At 34.4% G+C, this 20,417-nt stretch overlaps 1 protein-coding gene across 3 annotated transcripts in view; it reads left to right on the plus strand.

Moving 5' to 3' along the window:
• Cntn6 (contactin 6) overlaps positions 1 to 20,417 on the plus strand; it is a 276,069-nt gene that overhangs the window by 207,732 nt on the left and 47,920 nt on the right. For all 3 annotated transcript variants that reach the window (XM_020187691.2, XM_074044265.1, XM_020187689.2), the window contains 3 exons: positions 3,767 to 3,903; positions 5,475 to 5,604; positions 7,337 to 7,487. In XM_020187691.2, the coding sequence (XP_020043280.2) occupies positions 3,767 to 3,903; positions 5,475 to 5,604; positions 7,337 to 7,487 (418 nt within the window). The remainder of the gene's footprint in view (positions 1 to 3,766; positions 3,904 to 5,474; positions 5,605 to 7,336; positions 7,488 to 20,417) is intronic.

The following is a 20,417-nucleotide window of genomic DNA, read 5'->3' on the forward strand; positions in this document are numbered from 1 at the left end:
GAAAGAGGAAATCCAAACAATGTACACACATATGAATGAATGTTTAAACAAATTTTAAAAATTAGAAAAAGAAATAGGAAAGACATATTTTGGGGTCTGATGCCTAATAGAATGGTGAGCAGGTAGGAATGATCATCTTTAAAATTTAAAAATTCCAGCATGGTCTATGCATGCTATTGTTTATTTTAATTACCTGGAAAATGTAAGCAGTGCCATGTAAAAGCCATAAGAAGTCTATAATATAATGTGGCTATGATTGCAATATATTTCCCATAAAGCATTCAGCAGCAGCCTATGGCAATCTTAATGATAATGCTGAGAAGGATTTACAAATGAAGGTGAAAAATTATAGAAAAAATACAATACTGAGAGGTGTCTTGCAATATTCATTTCCATGTTTTCAGACATTGCCCATATGAAGGTAATAGAAAAAAAAGTTATTACCTTATTAAAAAAATGTTTGCCAGTTACTAGAATCTCTCATGAACAGACACAAGATGATAAACACATGAACTTCCAAAATTGTCTTCATGCCTTCTTTCATCCAGACCTATGACATACTTGAAATTTCTTTTTTGAATATAAAAAACAAAAAATATCAAAATGTTGTGTGTTTTGAAAATATCCTTAGCATCTTTGGGAAACTCAGCATATCTTCATTACAAAGCCCCTAAAAACTGTAGATTTTTAGATTAGATTTATAGATTACCAAAAATATTTCCTTGTGTGACATGTTTATAATTGATGATAAAGTTATTGGAGAAAAATAAGCTTTGGATAACTAGAAAAGTTTAGTGTATTATAATCACCACACAGAAATGCTGGGAGAACATATTGTACCTTCAGTAATATTATTTTACATTTCTTTTAAATTTCCAATTTTTTAACCTTAGATGAGAATTATTATTTTACATACTAAATATGATTTCCTACTGATTAGTTCCCTAAAGGTTTATTAATCCTTGCCTAAAAAAGTAATGTAATTTTTCGATTTCTACATTTTAAAAGAAACTTTTTAGAATATAGTATTATTTGCTAATATAATAATGAAGAAGTGATTGGGGGTTTTTAAGTAGACTCAAGAAATTAATGACTCTCAGTAAGTTTAAATAAATATTTTCCATTTTTCTATTTAATAGACAAAAACATAACCAAGAGATAAACCAGAACTGTGGGGTACCAATAAACTGGAAATTGATATTAAAGTACTTTCTTCTACATGGATCCAGAAATTACTAGCTGCCATAGAATTTAACCAATTTCAACTCATATACTTTTTACAATAATCTCAAAAGGTAGATATTATAGGTGAGAAACCAGAATTAAGTAAGATGACATACATAATGATTGCCAAATTCAAGATCAAAACCTTGAAGGATATTCTAAAACTACATACTTTCTACTCTGCTATCACTCTTGAATATGGTGGTCAATTTCATTTACATTCTGTCTCATGATTTAGTGAATCCATACAGTCCTTGTGTGAGAATAATAGATAATCAACTAATGATATAATAATTTTTCTTCTTAGTCACATGTTCGTTACTTTACCAAAGTGCTTCCAAAAGAATGAGGAATTGACTCACCTCAATGTTTAATAACATCTAAAAAGTTCAAGAAAGGAGCCTCTGTTTCATTATATTGCTATGTTATAAGTAGTATCATATATATTTCTATATTTTGTACTTTAATCTCCAAAAGTAATCTATAAAGAATTATGGTCATTACAGAAAATAGAACATGAACAGAGTTTAGTGACTTTCGAAAACTAATCAATAAAACAAAAAAAATTAAAACTCAATTCTGGGTGATAGACCCCAAATTCTAAGTTCTTTCTTCCATGTATTTCCTATGTGGTTGAGGATTTAAAACTCTACCCACCAGAATGATAACTCTCCAAAAATGTGCACATTAGATAAATAAATGTTTTAATTATTTTGCATTTAGCAAAAAAGATAGATTTTAAACCTTTGTAAGCTATTGAAATTGTATATTAACATGCATTTTTGCTTCCAGCTCAAGCATATAATAGGACATTTTTTAAATGGGTATCCAAACAGTACAAAATTTTATTAGGAGTACATAGAAAAAAGATTCAGTATCATCAGTATACTATGTGCTTTTAAGTTTTGCTTTGATTTTGTCCCTAGAGGCTTTAAGAAGCATGATCTGTAACTGTAAGTTGCAGTGATTTCTACAGGAAATAATCCTAGGCTTAGTTCTCAAACCCAGAGATACCATGATCCCTTCTACTTGGTGACTAGGTCCCTAAAGAGCCTTTTTAGTAGAAGCAGTTAACATGGTGGTAAAGTCTAGAAGTCAGATGAACTTGGGCTTTGCACTATTTAATATTCCAGTTCCTTATGGCTCCATTTCTTACTCCCACCATGGTAGAGTAACCAGCTCAGAACAACATTTTATGTGGGTATCCTGAAATAGACTTCCTTCAGGTGCCATATGAAGTACTCCTTGATTTCCTGGTCTGAGTTTTCTTTGTTATCCTCAAGAGCCTGGTCAGTACTTTTGTGTGTACAACCTGAATGTGATAGCATAAACTACTACCCTTAGATGACTGTGGCAGGAACCAATGAATAAATGTTTCCTCTACCTTACTTTGGGTAGGTAACTCATAAAGATTCTTTAGAAGTTTACTTGGAGTAAAGTAAAGGATGGCCTGTGTTGGTAGTCAACTCAGCAATTCATCTTTTAGTGACTTTCCTTCCATGCTGACCTGTGTTTCCTGGTACTTTCCCTTTGGGGTAGCACTCTCAAATAAAACACCCCTTTACTTATACTGTGCTTTCCGGATTTACATTCTATTTTCTCAAGTTTCAATGTGTGTCATCTTGAGCAGATTGTTTTATACCTCTAAAGAACTCTATTAAAATCAAAGTAGTTACAATTGCACCTATAAAACATCTACCTAAGCATAGCCAGAGAGTCCAAGGAAAGACCCAGACTCTCCTACATATCCAAAGGCAGAACTAAATAAAGAACAGGGATTAATTAGCACACTTGGGAACTATCCAAGCATCTTCATGGAAGAAATATTTATTTTTAAGCATTTAATTTGTGCCAAGCCTATTTATGTGAATCATAGTAAAGCCAACACCACCTTACTTTCACATTAGTTATGTCAATTGTTTTCTGCCCCAGTGCTATGCAGAACTTTCTCAGATCAGAAAGTAGATTTTGGAAAACTCATGCCTAAGATTAAAGCAAAGTACTGAACTTTTGTACAACTCCAAAGTTCTCATTCCCTGTCAAAAAGAAAAAGAGAAAAAGCATTTGAGTATCATTCTCAAAATGAAAACAGGCTAATATTTGATTGATGATACAAATTCATTGAGTTGGAATTCTTTCTAATATAGATATATATGCTTTTGGCTAGGTTTGGCCAAATAGAACTAAGGAAATTTTGCCTTCTGAGGTTTCAGATTGGGTCTTTAATTTCTAAATTTTGACCTATGTGCTCTTTTTTTGCATGGCTATTCTTGGACTCTGTTCTATATATATCTTGACCTTTTCTCAGAGCATACAATTGTCACACAGGTACACCAAAGTGACAGATAATAAATATTTAACTTGAGCCAAATATCCAATGATATTTGCATCAGAATTTCTGTCATGCTGGAGCTCCTGTCTCTCCAAAATCTTGGGTTTTCCGTCCAACCTTGTCTGATGTCTACAGATCTTGGAACATAGTATATGTAGAGCCTTGGGCAATTGCCTTGCAAACAGATGCTCTTGTCTTTTTTTGAAACAGCCCCTCCACAATGGGAACAGAAAATACAAAATACATACCTCTCTATCTATGACAGTTTGTTTTGGGAATGCAAAGCTAGTGGAAATCCAAATCCTTGGTACACATGGCTAAAAAATGGTGAACGCCTCAACCCAGAGGTAAGCAACTATGTAGATATTAGGAATTCACTTACTCTGGTAAGTAAATTTTGTTAGTAACAGTAATTGCCAGTAACACCTCATGTCAATGGAATATTAAGTATGTTCCAGGCTAGAAATTCTGTACTTATTTAATCCTTCAAAAAATTCAGGACATCACTATTAATATTATCCATACTTTTCAAATGATGAAAATAAGGGTAGACAATTTGCACATGATTACACAAATAGAGATAAAAACATTTAAATATTATGATCATACCTCACATGTATTGAGCTCTCCTATGGGTCAGGTCCTATATTAGACATTTTTCCATGCATTATCTTTTGTTCTTAAAACAACCCAATAAGAGAGATAGAGTTATCATTCCTTTACATAAATGAAGACATGAGCATCTTCATGATGTTTCCAAGGTTGTGTAGAAGCTAGTAAAAGTTGGAATTAGATTTCAAAACTTTGTGTAATACCATACACCAGATAGGAAAAAAATGAGTTTCAGAGAGGTTAAGTGACTTTTCCAAAGTCACAGAATAGCTAGTAAAACTACAGCCTCCTAAACTTTGTATAATATTAGGACACAAGATTTTAACCATTACTTTGCCTGTTGCTTTTATGAAAAATGATGACTTTCTTTAAGCCCAATGGAAAGTGAAGAACAGCAGGAGTTATTACCATTTTTCGATCTAACCAAGCTTCCTTTTGTAATATCCAGAAAATAAAAGTGTTGGGATTTTTCCCATTAAATTATCCAGATAATTGTGTTAAGTCTACATTTTTTCTTTGCAGATGTAGGCATACTGTAGTCATAAGAAACATCATTGTTTGAAACTTGAATATAATGCTTTTCTTTCTTTTAGATTTGGTGTCATTTTCCTCCTGCATGCCATTCGCTGTAGGATTTTCTCTTTCCTCTAGACTGCTTTTATTATCCTTGGAAAGTGCTAAGAGGTAGCTTGAACTTTTAGTTGTAATTTAAGTGTTTACTATTAACTATTTTATTATGTGATCTCAAAATTATATTTCTATGCCCTCAATGGCACTCTATAATGGATTTTGGCTTTTGAGCACTCTATATAATAAGCTTCAGAAAGTAAGGATTTGGCTCCTCTAACCAGGACTCGATAAGCAAATTGTCTAGTCATCACATTTCAGGCTTTTGTAAGACCTTATAATAAAAGCTGAGGTGATGTTCTAATCATGATGTCCTTGTCTATTAATGTCAACTATATTTTCAGGAGTAACTGAAATGCTAGAGTGTTCCAAATTATTTTGAATACCATAAAACAGCAATTAACATTTATTCTATGCATAGAGAATCTAGTTCTCACAGAAATAAAATTAAATATTCTAGTCACTAAACTATACTACCCAAATTTCCATTTTTATACTTCAGAAAGCTGCTCACAATCTTACAGAAATACACCAAAGTATCAGGCATGTGTGTGTGTATATATATATATATATATATATATATATACACACACACACAAATGTTGTTTACTAATGTATGCTGTTAAGAGAATGTTTATATTAACATGCTAGCACTTCTACATGTCTTTTCCTTTCTTAGGAGAGAATTCAGATTGAAAATGGAACACTCATCATATCAATGCTAAATGTGTCAGATTCTGGTATTTACCAATGTGCTGCAGAAAACAAATATCAGATAATTTATGCAAATGCAGAATTGAGAGTTTTAGGTAAGTCATTCATTTATAATCAAACAATTCAAAATGACATTTTAGCAAGCTATGATTATACATAATCTGAACCTAAGTTTTCTGCAAATTAGAAATCACTTTCTCTTAGAATAATGAAAAATGTCAAAATTAGCTTTGTACAAAATTCAACGTGGTAATTATTATTCTGGTTGGGCAGTGTGTTAGGTTTTGAGGAAGAGTCCATTATTGAGTACTTCCAAATCAGAAGACACTCACCTGACCTGATTGTAGTGAGTACAACTCAGGGGGATCCATTAGGAATATTTTCACTTGCAAATATAAACAGAAGAAATACTTACTGCCTCACAGGCATAAGAAAAGAAAATCATAATTTACAAATGGTGACTTACTTTTATCTCATAAGAGGAAAGGCAATGGCTATTAACTAGGGCACTGAAACTTGACAATGCCATTCTTAATACTTTTCCTGTGTACTTGTAGATGCACAATTTCAAGATGGCTACTTTAATTACAGAAATCAAGTTCATATTCAAAGCAGAAGAGGGAGATTACAGAATGTACCATCTCTGTTCCTTCCATTAGAAAAGTAAAATTTCCCTGAGCTTCCATAGAACACTTCTTTTATGTCATTAACTAAACCTCTGTCGTGTGGCCATCCACATACCCAAGAAAGCTGGAGAAATCAATTCCTATAGAAGGAAGCAGTAAGATTAGAGCGGTTTGAGAAGGAGGCATTGCGAGATTCAAACAGTGGTGCCTGCCACAGAAGTAAGTTCATGCTATTTCACCCCAAGGATTTCTCAGTGATATGAAGACAGAGGAAATAAAAAAGAAAAAGGATAAAACAACAATAAGCCAAATTTTATGAACTTGAGGTGGCAGGTATCCACTCATCTGTTGTATTGAACATTTATAGTGTTTTAAGCCCTAAAAATATTATCAAAGCTAAGGTTACCCTTGCCTTCATAGAACCTATCGTCTCACTGAGAAAGAGCCAAGTTAACAATGTGGTAATTGTTATACTCAAGAGTTGAATTGCTGCTTTTAGAATACAAGGCAAGTTTAGTATAGCATAAATTGAAGACATTCTTTTAAATTTGAGCTCGTAAGAGAAGATATGCACAAATCAGGTGAAGGGCACAGAATCAATTCTGGAACAAATAAGAAGCAAGAGCACATGGCTTATCTGAAAACTTCATTTCCTTTGGACATTAGACTAGGGACAGAGATTTGACAATTGGATCCAACATCCATGAGCCTGAAAAGAAAGCTGTATCCCCGAGAGTCTGCTACTTTCTCCCCTCATGAACTGATATTTGTTCAATGGTTATTTAGTGGGCACGAATCTGAAAATGATAATGGCATTTTTTAAAAAAAATTCTACTCAGTCTATCTCCTTCTATTGAAGATAGACAGTCTTTTACTACTTTTAAGTTTGCATGAAGAAATTTGGTATAGTAATAAGATATTTCTGATTTTTTTCAGTGATATATGTAAGTATATATGTATTATTTAAGTGATACATGTGTGATATAATATATATTATACATATGAAATATATATGACATGCTATATATGCACACATTTACATATATATCAATACAAAAACAACAATATTTGGCCCTAGAAATGCATGAGCAAATTAGTATGAAAAATACCAGATTCTGTCTGATACAGTGAGTTAACTCTTGAGTCACTACATGTTAATTTAAGTGAGTAATTTAACAATTCAATTTTTATTTTGTTTTAGCCTCTGCCCCTGATTTCTCCAAAAATCCCATTAAAAAAAATTCAGTTGTTCATATCGGTGGGGATATCGCTATCGAATGTAAACCAAATGCTTTCCCCAGAGCAGCTATTTCTTGGAAAAGAGGAACAGAGAACCTGAGACAAAGTAAAAGGTAAAACAATCATGATATTTAAACATATTTTAGATACTTTATAGTATAACATCTTCCAAATTTTTAGGGTTAACTGTATCTTCCAAACTTCCTTCCTTTATGTTAAACTTTCAATGGGATATACAGATATCAGCATTTTTCACATTCTAAAAAATAGAAAAGTATCTTATAAAGATACCTGTTTGTATAGTTGCCTGCAATATTTTCAGTATATGTACTTGTAATGGATACATTTTAAAAATCTGTTAAGACCTTTTTCTATATTCAGTTTGAAGGGTTTTTCCTGACCCAACCTGCTGAGAAATCAGTGAGAATAACATTGCACAAAAGAGAGAGACACTAATAGGCATGCACCTGGTGTTGTGGTTTTTAAATAGTCACACAGGTGTTCACCCCATGACAAAATGAATTCACCACATGAAAAAATGTAGAGAGGTTCCTGTAGAGAAAGAAGAGAGGTTTCCATCCATAATGGATAAAGTTGAGAAATCCTAAATCAGCACTTGTATGTTTACTAGGACAGTGTGTCAGAACAAAACAGGTATTTTTGTCTACCTATAATACTTTTCATTCCATTGCACAATTGAACCTCGTATACAAAAGGGATGACCAGACTACAGGTGCACCTCTATTTTAATGGTTATGTATATTACTGAGTAATCATTGTGCTATGAAATAAGCCATTGTGCGTAAAGTTCAGTGAGCTCATCTTCGAAATCATATGTGCTATTAATTCATATCCATACCTGGCAAAGTAGGTAAAAGGCCATGTAGAAGAAAGAAAAAATGAAGTCTAATGAAAATGGTAATCATTATTCTTGGAAGAAAGAACCATCCATATTTTGAGACCTAAAAAGGTTCTATTTTTGTTTTGTATGAACTTAGAACCAATGTATATAACATCTAACTCTCAGGATGAGCTAGAACACTGAGTTTGGCACAGAATCTCCAGAACCAGAAAAAAAGTACCCAAAAGCTGAATATGGCAACCCCTTTTTGACATTTCTAGTGTCATTACTGCATTTGTGTCCAAGGAGGAGAGAAAAAGAGGAATAGAATGAATAAAATCAATCAGAATTATGTTGATTACATTGAGTGTTTTCATGGTTTTATCTGCTGTCTTATAGACCTCTCCATATACATGATGAGATGTATAAGAGAGAGCCCCTTCTGCTGCCATGGCCCAGGCTGGGTCCCTTCTGTGTGTGTGCTGCCTACTGGAATGCCTGGAGCACTCCCAACAGATTTGGATATAGATGCTGTTTAAATGTTTCCTCTTTCATCCCTAAAATCTAATCAAGGCTTGAACACACTGCTGTGGAACAGGAAAGCTCAAGAGCTCCCAATAGCACCAAACACAACACTCTGAGCTGTGGGTTTGAATAAATTGATTAGCTCTGCTTCATTTAATAAAGTGATTCCAAACTGTGAACCCATAGGCAGAAATGGCCGTCATTTACCTTCTATGACCTTTAAAGCCCAAACACAAAGGTATGTGATGAGTAAGTGCAAAAGGGAGATGACTTGAGTAAACTAACTAAAACAAGAGGAGAAGAACATACTGAAGACACAAGGGACACTACTTTTTAAAACATTTTTAGGGTTTTTTTTTTATTTTGTTTTGCTCCATATACAATGAATTTGGATCTTCTTAGCCTTGGAACATTTGCTAACTAATAGTTATATTAAATTTAACATTGTTTTACTGTGATTAAAAGGAATGATCCCTCTGAATTCCACTTACAGATTATTCTTCCCTAATTCTATTCTCTTGTTGTTTTAGGATTTCATTATACTATTTAACAACAACAAAAAAAAGCTATCTACTGAAGGTGCATTCTTTAAAAAGTTGCAAAAAATAATTGAGCCCCAGCAGAATACAGTAATTACAGACATCCATCTCTACCTGGTATAGATTACACTAAGCAGTAATTTGTAAAGAGTCACAGAGCCAGCTCCTTGAGACTTTGTTTCTCTGCATGCTTCCTATTTTGTCCCCGCTTCTGTTGCCTTCTGACCTACTGGTTTCATTAAGTAGATGGCTTCCAGCTGCTTATTGGAAAGGCAGGCTTATATTTGTGTTGGCTTAATGGTTTTTTTGTTGTCTTGTCATGGAGACTTCCAAAAAAATTGACAGTAAAAGTTAGAGTGGTGATAGGAAGGAAGGAGGGATGAAAGAAGGAGAGAGGGACAGAAGGAGGGACATGGAGATGGAGGAAGGAAAGGAAGGCAATAATGTTTATAGTAGAGATAATATGATATATAGAATAAGGATCTAGCCTCTTTTCTTTCCTATTTGGAGGACAACTTTTAAGTAAATCATCTTCCATGAGATATAGGTTGATTATTTCTTCTATACTGGTGGTGTGAACCATTCAATTGGAACTGATTCTTTTTTCCATGATTAGAACCAACTTCCCCTTTCAAACCAGTGTTGCCATGGCAGATCTCAAATCTTATCAAAATAATGCATTTAGCTTGAAAATAGTCACCACTGTGGAAAGAAGCTTTAGGAGGGCAATTAAAATGGTGGACAGTGCCACAAAATATTTCACCTTACATTAGCAACAGGTGAATGTGAATTTGTGTGTGCTTGTGTGTGTGTGTGGGTACATGAGCGTGTGTGTGTGTGTGGGTACATGAGCGTGTGTGTGTGTGTGTGTGGGTACATGAGCGTGTGTGTGTGTGTGTGTGTGTGTGTGTGTGTGTGTGTAGGGAATGGCATTAGATTTTCAAGGAAAATGTAATTAAATATCCTAAGAGCCAGAAATAGAGTTTTGGGCTTAGAAATTGGCCAGGAAATAAATTTTTAGATTATAAAATGATAGGTTCATTGTATAAATATATACACTGTTAATGTTGTATTTTAAAGGAAAATTAGAGATGTTCTAACCTATTTTCCAAATTTTACAGTGTTGTATCCAACCCACAAGCACAGAACACTGAGTCTCTCAGTGCTCATTATTAATGTCACAACACGTTCATTATTTCACTTAAATAGCAAAACACATGTAACTTCAACCTATTCATAAGTCTGGTAATGTAGGACTCAACTGTATACACAGGAAGAGTAAAAGAGTTATATAGAAGAGAGTTACATCTTCATAGTGATTCCAAGTAGAAAAAGTTTTTAGTTCTTGACCTTGGGAATACCTATGTGTGGAAATGTGCATTTTTTTAGTTTCTGTTACAAAACCTCTATATGGTACTGTCCATTTTGAAATTTCAGTGTCACTAACTCTTGCTGCCAATAAGGTATAGCTACCTAGAAATGGTAGAGAGGGCTGTAAAGAAGCCTATTCAAAATAATCACACTGTATTGCCTACTTGTAAAATAATGATGGTAATATATGTATTTGGAAATTTCTTCCAGTCTTTCATGAATCGAGAACATCCACTACAGAGCTAGTAGGTGATGAAGCTTACACTTGGAGCCATGTCTCCTATCTCAATGTCTGCAAGCTTCCTCTCTAGAGAAGTTGAAGAGTATTATTAACTACTTACTGTCTGAAGGACAGTTAACCTGTTTTAATCATTATGCTTAATGTGTTAATAATTCAGATACAACATTTCTTAACATAATTAACATGTTTCTTATTTGTCTAAGTATCATTATTAAAGGCTTAACTAGTTTAGAAATTCTGCCTTTTCAATAAGGGGCTATGAGCACAGCAGGCGCTCAGTGGCAGAAAAATTTCCTCTGACTGAAAATAAGTTAATGGCATTATAGAGTCCAAAGGTCCAAAGGCTGCTTTGTTTCTTGCTAGGAATGAATGATCATGCAACCTCTGTCCCGTTCTTTTTAGAGACACCTGTGATTTTGAAATAACATTTAGGTTTAAGAGAAGCAAAAGGCATGTCCCTGTGGGGGAAACCAAGGTGTACTGCAAAGAGCCCTGCGTCAGGAATTTGAAGACATGAGTTCTGGCCTCAGTTCTATTATTGATGAGTAGTTTGACCTTCAAGAAAACTACTAGGCCACTATTTTTTTCAATTGAGGTCACTGTTTTCTGGGTTTATTTTAAGATGAAATAATGTGAAAACAACTTTAAGAAATATTAAATACTATATTCATGTAATGACTGCTTGCATAGATTATATATTCAGAATCAATAGAAGTTGTTAGTTTGGCATGTGGAAATTGCAAGTTCTGTCTTAGGTATAACTCCATAAATGTATTAATAATTTGCTCATGTTAACAACATGATCTGTGAATTGTCAAACAGCTAAGACGATCTGACTGGGTGGATCCAGAGGTTACAGAGGACTCTTGCAGCCAGTCTATAACTTCCTTGAAGGTGGTGTGCATTAGTCTTTACTTCACCAGTACAGGCTCAACCCTCAGCACAAACCAGGAAGCTAACACACTTTCAATAAATACTTTCTGTGTTCATGAATCAGTGAAAATTAAAGTACATTTTTTCTTACTGACTTTAAGATTTCAAATTTGACCAAAAGCTTTAATAATTAATAGATCAATGATGTATTCATTTATTAATTCATTCACTAATTCTACAAATATTCATTGAACACCTATTATATCCCAGTTAAATCCCTTTTGTATCCTAGAGGCTAAAACATTATACTAGCCAGCTACATGGCACATAATATTCACTTTGACCTCTCTTAAAAATTACATTTCTTTAATATTATTTGGAGTTAAATATGGAGGTTCAGACACCAATTCTACTTCTCACCTAGTTGATGACTTGCAGCAAATCCTTTAATTTTCTTGGATCTCAGTTGATGCATTTTGGAGAAAAGAGCATTTTTTTTCTTCTTTGGTTTTGTATGAGACTGAAATGATACAGCCTCATGGTCTGCATAAACTTTGCAACCACTGCATGCAGTTATTGCTGTCCTTCTAACCTTTGTGCAGGCCCCACATGTGTATGATTACATCTGTCAGACAGAGCAACAGCCAAAAACGTCACCATGGGAAGCCAAGGTGAATATAGATTAAGCTCGTCTCTGCAAGGCATTCTAAGGCAACTGAGGGAATCAATTCCACATCTGCTAAATTTGATTAATTACTTCTTCTTTTCCTTGTGGATCTACTTAGCAAGCAAACTGACAGAAATCAAAAGTCCTAGATGCGTCTCCTTATGCCCAGTAACTGCTGGTTAGCTATTCAGGGATCATCTCCTGAATTTAATAGGAAACGTTAACTTGCTGAACAGACAGCTCAGTGTTGTCCTCTGACAGGCAGCATTAAGCACAATGCCTTACTCACCTGTGGTTTGGTCATAGTGAACATACAAGTTCTGAACAACAACAAAAATAAAAGAGATTCAGAGAGGAAATTTTGTCCTATTATTGTTTTGGGGCTTTTTTGTTTTGGTGGGGGAAGTTGAACTCAGTGCCTTGTACTTGCTAGGCCACATCCCAGTCTTTTGTCCTGTTACAGAAAGGATATTAATGGAATCCATAAGGGAGTCATAGCTTTTGTCCTCATTTCCTACACACATAACAATAAAATAAAACTGAGCTACATGCCAAATTGTCAACCATAATAAAAACAACTATTTGAAGCATCTTCTGTTTATTGGACAGTACACACCAGGTACTTTACCTATCTCAAAATGTTAAAACACGTTTTTTTCCATATTCTGATAAATTTCTGAGGATCAAAGTTGTCACAGAATATATGCTTATACTGTTATCACTTTTCCCTGGGGAAATCTCAAAGAGCTAAATACAAAGGCACTTTAACATTCACAATCAAGCTCACTCAATTGTAGAAATTCTACCCCTTGGCAATTGTTTTCAGGATGCGATCATTTTCCACAAGCTTGAAATAAGAGGACAGCTGTGCTCTTTGGAACCAATTCTATTACCTTTACCTACTTACTGCAAGTATGTGTTTTTGAACAGACCTTAACAAAGCAGATTCTGTGTGCTTTATCCTATAATAATGCCACCATTAAACCCTGTATGGCCTTGGATACTTGGCAAACGCATGTCCCTTGTGGGACCAGCTAAACCCATTAAGTGGAAGGGAATCATACTCAATTATTGAATAAACAATAATTATTCAAAGTTTTTTCTCTTCATGCCCCAAATTTGAAGCAGACCCATTCTGATTCCATCTGTCTCGCTCTCTCCAACACTTCAAGACCTCCTTTTCATGACCATCTTCCCTTGTAGGGCATCAGCCAATGAGGTTCTGGCTCCCTGAATGGAAAAGAGCCAATTCTATGATGCTCTCTCCTGTTTGATGCTTCTCTAGATGTTGTACAATGACTACCTTCTAAACCACTACTATTCAGTTTTCTTTTGCCTTTAGTCCCAACTGTTCAGCATTAATAATACAATAACCCTTTCACATGTCTTTTGGATGTAGCATCAGGCATTACTTCACAGCAAATGGATGGATGACAAGCTTCCCTACTCCTTCCTCCTCCTTGCAAAGCTACATAATGGGACAAGCAAATAAATCTAATTTTATTTTGTATCACCAACTACTTAATGTAATAGTGCTTAGTACATCAGGTAGCATGAGTATCAAGTAGGCAAATGAACCATATGTTCCCATGTTTAAGGAAGAATGACAGTCTGCATAATGCTAGGCTTATTACAGCCTCCCTTCTGTGCTCTGCCTCTGTAATAAAATTTTAAATTGTTCATCCTCAATTCCAGAGAGCCTTGTTAAGGTGAGCCTTTCCAAGGGAATACATGTTGAAGATGTCAAGAGCCATCTGATACTCTTGCCTGTGTCACAGGAAGATGTAAAAGCTGAAATCTTATGTGTGCCCCTGTCTGTCTTGCTCTCATTTTCCCCTCCTGTCATCTAATCCACATTCCTTTATCCCCACTGGCCTCCACCAGTCTGGGGCACTCACCCTTTCACACAATGCATTCACAACCACCTGCCTGCCATGGTCTGAAAATCCTCTGCTTCATTAAAGATGTAAAGCCTGCCTTTAAGCTTAGCCTGCATATCTGGTGTGTGGTATTTCACATCGCTATCTTGTATTTCTGTAGGCTCCTATTTAAGTTTTCCTGTGGTTTTAAACCAAGGGGAAATATGACAAAGAAAAAGTTCTGTAATATAGACAATATCATATTGATTCTTATACTATATCCTGCAATTTTTATCCTATATCCTTCCAACTAGACATAGGTAAGCATTGTAGACTTGCTGTGAATTCATAGACTGCATCAGTAGGTTTCAAATTTGATAGTGTATTGTAATAACCTCAGGAAAAAGTACAGATTCCAAAGCTGTACTCAGGATTCTGATACAGTAGGTATGGAATAAAGCAGAGGAGTCTGCATTTTTATAAGTTTGCCTCTTCAGACCCAAGAAAAACCAAGGCTTATGAATACAGCATAGAGAGGCTACTTTTAGTGCATAAACTTCTGATAAAACATGAAGCTTCCTCATTTATCTCCTTTCCCCTTCAGAATTTTGCTTCCTATACTAAAAGTTCAACCATTCATTTTATTTCACATCTAAGTCTTACATTTCCTTACTTTTTGAAAATCTGAATATAATTGGCCTTAGATTGGTGTCAACCTACTGTTGGTGTTAACTTGTAATTTCTAAATGACATTTATAATGTTCAAAATTTATATAAATATTCAACAGCAATGATTTTATAGAGATAAAAGGTCAATTTTTCATGTAATTTATACAAATGACCTTTTGTTCTTGGTTTGACTCTTCAGAAGTCATTGCTTATATGCTTAAAGTATAATATTTCTTACTTAGAAAGGAAATGGTTACTCTAGAGGTATTTGTTGCCCACACTTTCCTACTGATGCTGGTAGACATACAGAAATAAATAAAAGTAAATAAGTAGAAGGAGAATTGATGTCAATTATAATATAGTTGAGGAAGTAAAAGCTGAACCCATAGTCTGGAAATCAGTCCTGTTAATATCTTCAAAATGACAAGAGAGGCTCTCAGAACATTGCTTTAGTCACTTGCTATAAATTTCTAATTTCCTGTTTCTTTCTTTTTTGGCAAGAAATTAATACAAGAACACATGCACTAAAACATATAAAATTGAACCTATCTGTCTACAGTCCTGGAGAAGCAACCAGATTCCCAAGTATGATCTCCCCACTTCTACCCTCAAGAATCTGCAAGATTGCCCAAGACCTTAGTTAGACAACCACTAATTTGCAGTGACAAGTCTGATTGTCATGTGTGACTTGCCAAACTATTCACTTATTTGTGAGCACAGTGGCAAGCCAATTTGACTGACCATGTGAAAGATTCTGAGTTTACAATTTGAATGAGCTCAGAGTCTCATGGAGGAGGCAACAGGTTCACAGCTCCATGAAGTGGGATATGTGTTCCACAAATCTATGAAGACAATGAGCACAATTCCCTAATTTGGCTTAGGAGTGTCCAGAAAGCTCTCATCATGTTGAAGGTTGCTAAGCTATGCTTGAAGGTTAAATAGGAATTTTTCTCACCACAAGAAAAGGAGGAAAGATCTTATTATTGATGTCTTATTCTGTGGCTTTAAACCAAGCCCAAAATTTGGAGCAGATTCACTTCTTTTCAATGTGTAAATTCTGACTTTCCTTCCTCAAGACAAGGAATGTCCCAAGATTCCTTTACATAAAAGTAAAGGAGACTCAAGTTATTTTAAGTCATCCAACAGTTGACTCTGTCTACTTATGGGATGGTTGGCTATGCTTAAAAACATACACTTTTCATTTTACCTCTGATTAAATTAATTCATTCAGAAATCTATCCTCTCTATACTTGACCTTGAGTTTCATCATAGAATAATGATAATGGTAATAATCTCCATTTATTCCACACATGTCATAGGCAGATAGTGTGTCAAAATATTAGGTACATCATTTAAGTTTTGCAACATACCAAATGAAAGATATTTATTTATAATTTGTAGACAGGTAAAAATAAGGCTTAGTGAAGTTAAGCATTACATACACAGTCACAAGACTAGTAAGTCATGGAATAGAATTCTATTCTAGGAATCTCTGACTCCAAACCCATATATATTTTTAAACACTACACCATAGGCTTTTAAATAGATTCCCAATGAATCATTGTGTCCATTTGTGGAAATAAAGATAGATCTTAATATTACACATATTATTTTCTCTTTGTTTAGAATTAAATTAAAAGCTCCTCTGAAAACAGTGACATATACAAACACTATTTTTTTCTTTATCAATTAAAAGTACATGGATAAATATGTGTTGTCCAAATATGGACAGATAGACTCTTACTAATTCACATCAATAAGATAACTAAGTAAGTTCTGATAGTAGCTTAGTATACTGCATCCATAATAATTAAATGACTGGTTGGAACTTCAGTGAAACACACAATATAATTTTGGGTGACATGTAGGCATAGATATTCAAATTCAATTAACATTGATAAACTCCCTTAGCTCTATAAAGGAATGGATTTAATTATGGAAATGAAAGAAGAATTAGGGCTAAGAAACAAGGAGTCACATCCAAGCTGTTTCCTATTCTCAGATACTTTTATAAGCCTAGTTTGATAGATTCTAAGGAATATAATAATTTAGTAGCCAAAGAGAATCAAGAATTAAAAATCCCATGAGTGTTTATCCCTTTCAAAGCTAACTTCAAGGTAGCAGGGTGGGATCATTTCCCAAATATTGATATTTTGTAGTTACTGGATTACAGACAGGCAGAGAGAAAAGGGAAAATAAATACTAGTTTTCTAGCTCAATTACTTTACTTTCCATATCTAAGGAAAATGAAGAACCGAAGGGATGAAGGTCCTAATTTAAGGTCATTGGCTGTGAGTGTCATTTGTCTGTCTCAAAGTTTGTAACAGATGCAATTTACATTTGTAAAATTTCAAGACATTGAAGAAAACTCACAATAAGCTCATCATCACAAATGGAATGAAAACAAAGATAAAACGTCCTTCCAATGCTCATTCTTCAGTATCTTCTGAATAGCTCTCTCTCCCACTGTATTTTCAATCAGTTCTCCTCTAGCTATTTTGGGACCAGACTGTATTTTTAAAAAGTTCTCTTAAGTCCTATGCTCATAAACTTTTCTTTTTCCTTTGCCAACTTTATAATTTTTCATCTTCTCTTTTGATTTGCCTGGGCTGCAAGGCATGTTAGCATTTTGTGTTTTCTCAGGAATCCCAAAATACTGCAGCAAATGGAAATACTTCTTTTTATCTTCTCCTTCTTCTACTAAACAGTTAAATATTCCTCTTAGGTCTGTTTCACTGGATTAATTTAGCTAAGATTTCCATCTGATGCTGCTTTGTTAGTGTTAAATCACATTTCCTTAGCATTTTATAGGACCCAGCCTAGCAGCAAACACTTTGGCATGCCATTGGAATAATGACACATCATGATACCAAATAATTATGTTATTAACAACTGCTGTTTTCTACTGCCTCCTAATTTGTGTCACGATTCAGTCACCCTGAGTCTGTGTTTCTGCTCTGTGTCAGGCACAACAAACCTGATACTTAAATTATTTCTAGATATTAAACAGAAACAAGTTGTGGTGAACACTGAAGGCCAAATATCTGCTGCTTTGTTTCTGCTTTGAAGTTGAGGACAAGTGATCCAAACACTTAACTTTGAATCAGTTGACTTTTCGCACTCATAATTACATATTTGACATAAAATACAATGGCATAAAATGGGAAATCTGAACAATTAGACACCTTTAGCAATAATGTCTCTATCTCTATCCTCATTTAAATTAAAATATATTAGACTCAATTTTTAATCCCTAGGTAACACTTCTAAACAACATTTTGCTAATTAACCTTTCCAGTTAAATCTGTAAAGACCTGGATCATCTTTGAATAATTAGTTCATCGGAAGTATTTCATCTGTTTAAAATATATTTTCGCTTGTCTGTTGAAAGTGGCTAAAGAAAAAGTAACTTAAGAGGATTCAACCATGTTTTCTTCTTTCATAGGCACCTTAGAAAACACTGATTCTTGACCACATTTGGATTTTTTTTGTCCTACTGGTTTATGACACCTCTTCTTACAGGTTTTTATTTTTGTTTCCTTTTCCCCCCTCTTCCAATACCCCCACCCCTACTGCCCATATTAATTTCATCACACTGTGTCTAACGTTACTCAATACTTGAGCTCAAAGAAATGCTATTATATACCTAGACCTAGCACAGAGGCTAAGAAAATACTAGAGATAGAATCACCACACTTTTGCAAATTAAGTAAATATTTTGGAACAACTTGACAGAGTCCATATTATCATAATATTAATAAAGACTATTGTAACCTTTAGTTTCTTGATCCAAACTGTACAAAATAGTGATTAAGACTGTCCACATCTGACCTTTAAATATCTAAGTCTTATTGTGATGAACTGAATGTATTCCTTTGTCCCATCTCTTGTACTCTTGTATTGTTTATTTGGTATCATCAAACTAATAAAAGGAAGTCACTGATCAGATAATTGCTTTGTTTATAACTGTGACTAGCATGTATTTTTAAACCAAATGGTTTAAAACCATATGATTGTCTGTTAGTTTAATGAACATATTGGGGAAATTAGCTAATATAGAGTAGGAAGGGTAAACATTTAGGAATAAATGCAATCAGAAAATACATATTTATTAAATATCTGCTAGCAGTATCCAAATAAATATAGAAAAAGAGCTACCAGTTGGAAGCACTCAATATCCTTTGTATTTTATTCATATGTACACATATAAATATTTGGTCTCTATAGGTAATGAGTTCCAGGACCTCCCCCAGATACCCAAATCTGCAGGTGCCCAAGCCCCTCCAATAAAATGGAGTAATATCTGCATAGAACCTATGTACATACTCCTGTGTATTTTAAATCACCTCAAGATTAATTATAATGATACTACAATTTAAATTCTATTTAAATTGTATGAGGAGCAAGAAAACAGTCAGTATGTCACATGTTCAGTACAAATGCAGTTTTTTTTACGTGGGATTTGGGTTTGAACTCAGGGTTTTATACTTGCAAAGCAAACGCTCTACCACTTGAACCACAAATCCAGTCCAATTGTTTTTGTTTGTTTGTTTTTGCTCTGGCTATTTTGGAGATGGGAATCTCCAGAACTATTTGTCTGGGCTGGCTTTGAACTGTGATCTTCCTAATCTCAGCCTCCCAACTAGCTAGGATTACAAGCATGAACCACCAGCACTCAGCTACAAATGCAATTTTAAAAATAATTTGGATCTGCAGTTGGTTGAATCCTTTCATGGGAAACCCAAGAATATGGAGGGTTGATTTTGTATCTATCCATATTTTTTCTTTATTTAATTCTGAAAGCAAATTGATGGTATTATTATGACTCCTAACATGTGTTTCCTAAGTAACATAGGCAAAAAGAAGTTAAGTCAGGTTCATATCAAAACAATCTAAAATTAGAATTCATGGTATTCTAATCCCTGAATCACCTGCCTCCAAATTAAAAAAATAAATTAAATAAATAAATAAAACGGTGGGCACAAGTGACTCCTGCCTGTAATCCTAGCTACTCAGGGGGCAGAAATTGGGAGGATCGAAGTTCGATGCCAGCATGGGCAAATAGTTCACGAGACTCTATCTGGAAGAAAACCTTCACAAAAACGGTCCAGTAGAGTGGCTCAAGGTGTAGGTCCTGAGTTCAAGCCCCAGTACCATGAGAGACAGAGAGAGAGAGAGAGAGACAGAGAGAGAGAGAGAGAGAAATGCTTTAGCATTGACAATACATTTAGGGAACAATGGATTACCTAAAGTGAAAATTAAAAACATAAGACAGCTTGTTAATTCAGCAACTGTCCAGTTTAAAAAGGACAGGTCAGAATTAGACCTGCTTTGGGGCTATGTGGTTGAATTAACTTTTGAAACTCCTAGCAATCTCAGTCTGTCCATGTGGAAAATAATAATCTCTACAATTTCAGGGAAGAAAGGAAACCCTTTGAACTATAGTGATTATGGTGAA

This window comes from Castor canadensis, chromosome 10, assembly GCF_047511655.1.
Source record: "Castor canadensis chromosome 10, mCasCan1.hap1v2, whole genome shotgun sequence".
Classification (NCBI taxonomy): Eukaryota; Metazoa; Chordata; class Mammalia; order Rodentia; family Castoridae; genus Castor; species Castor canadensis.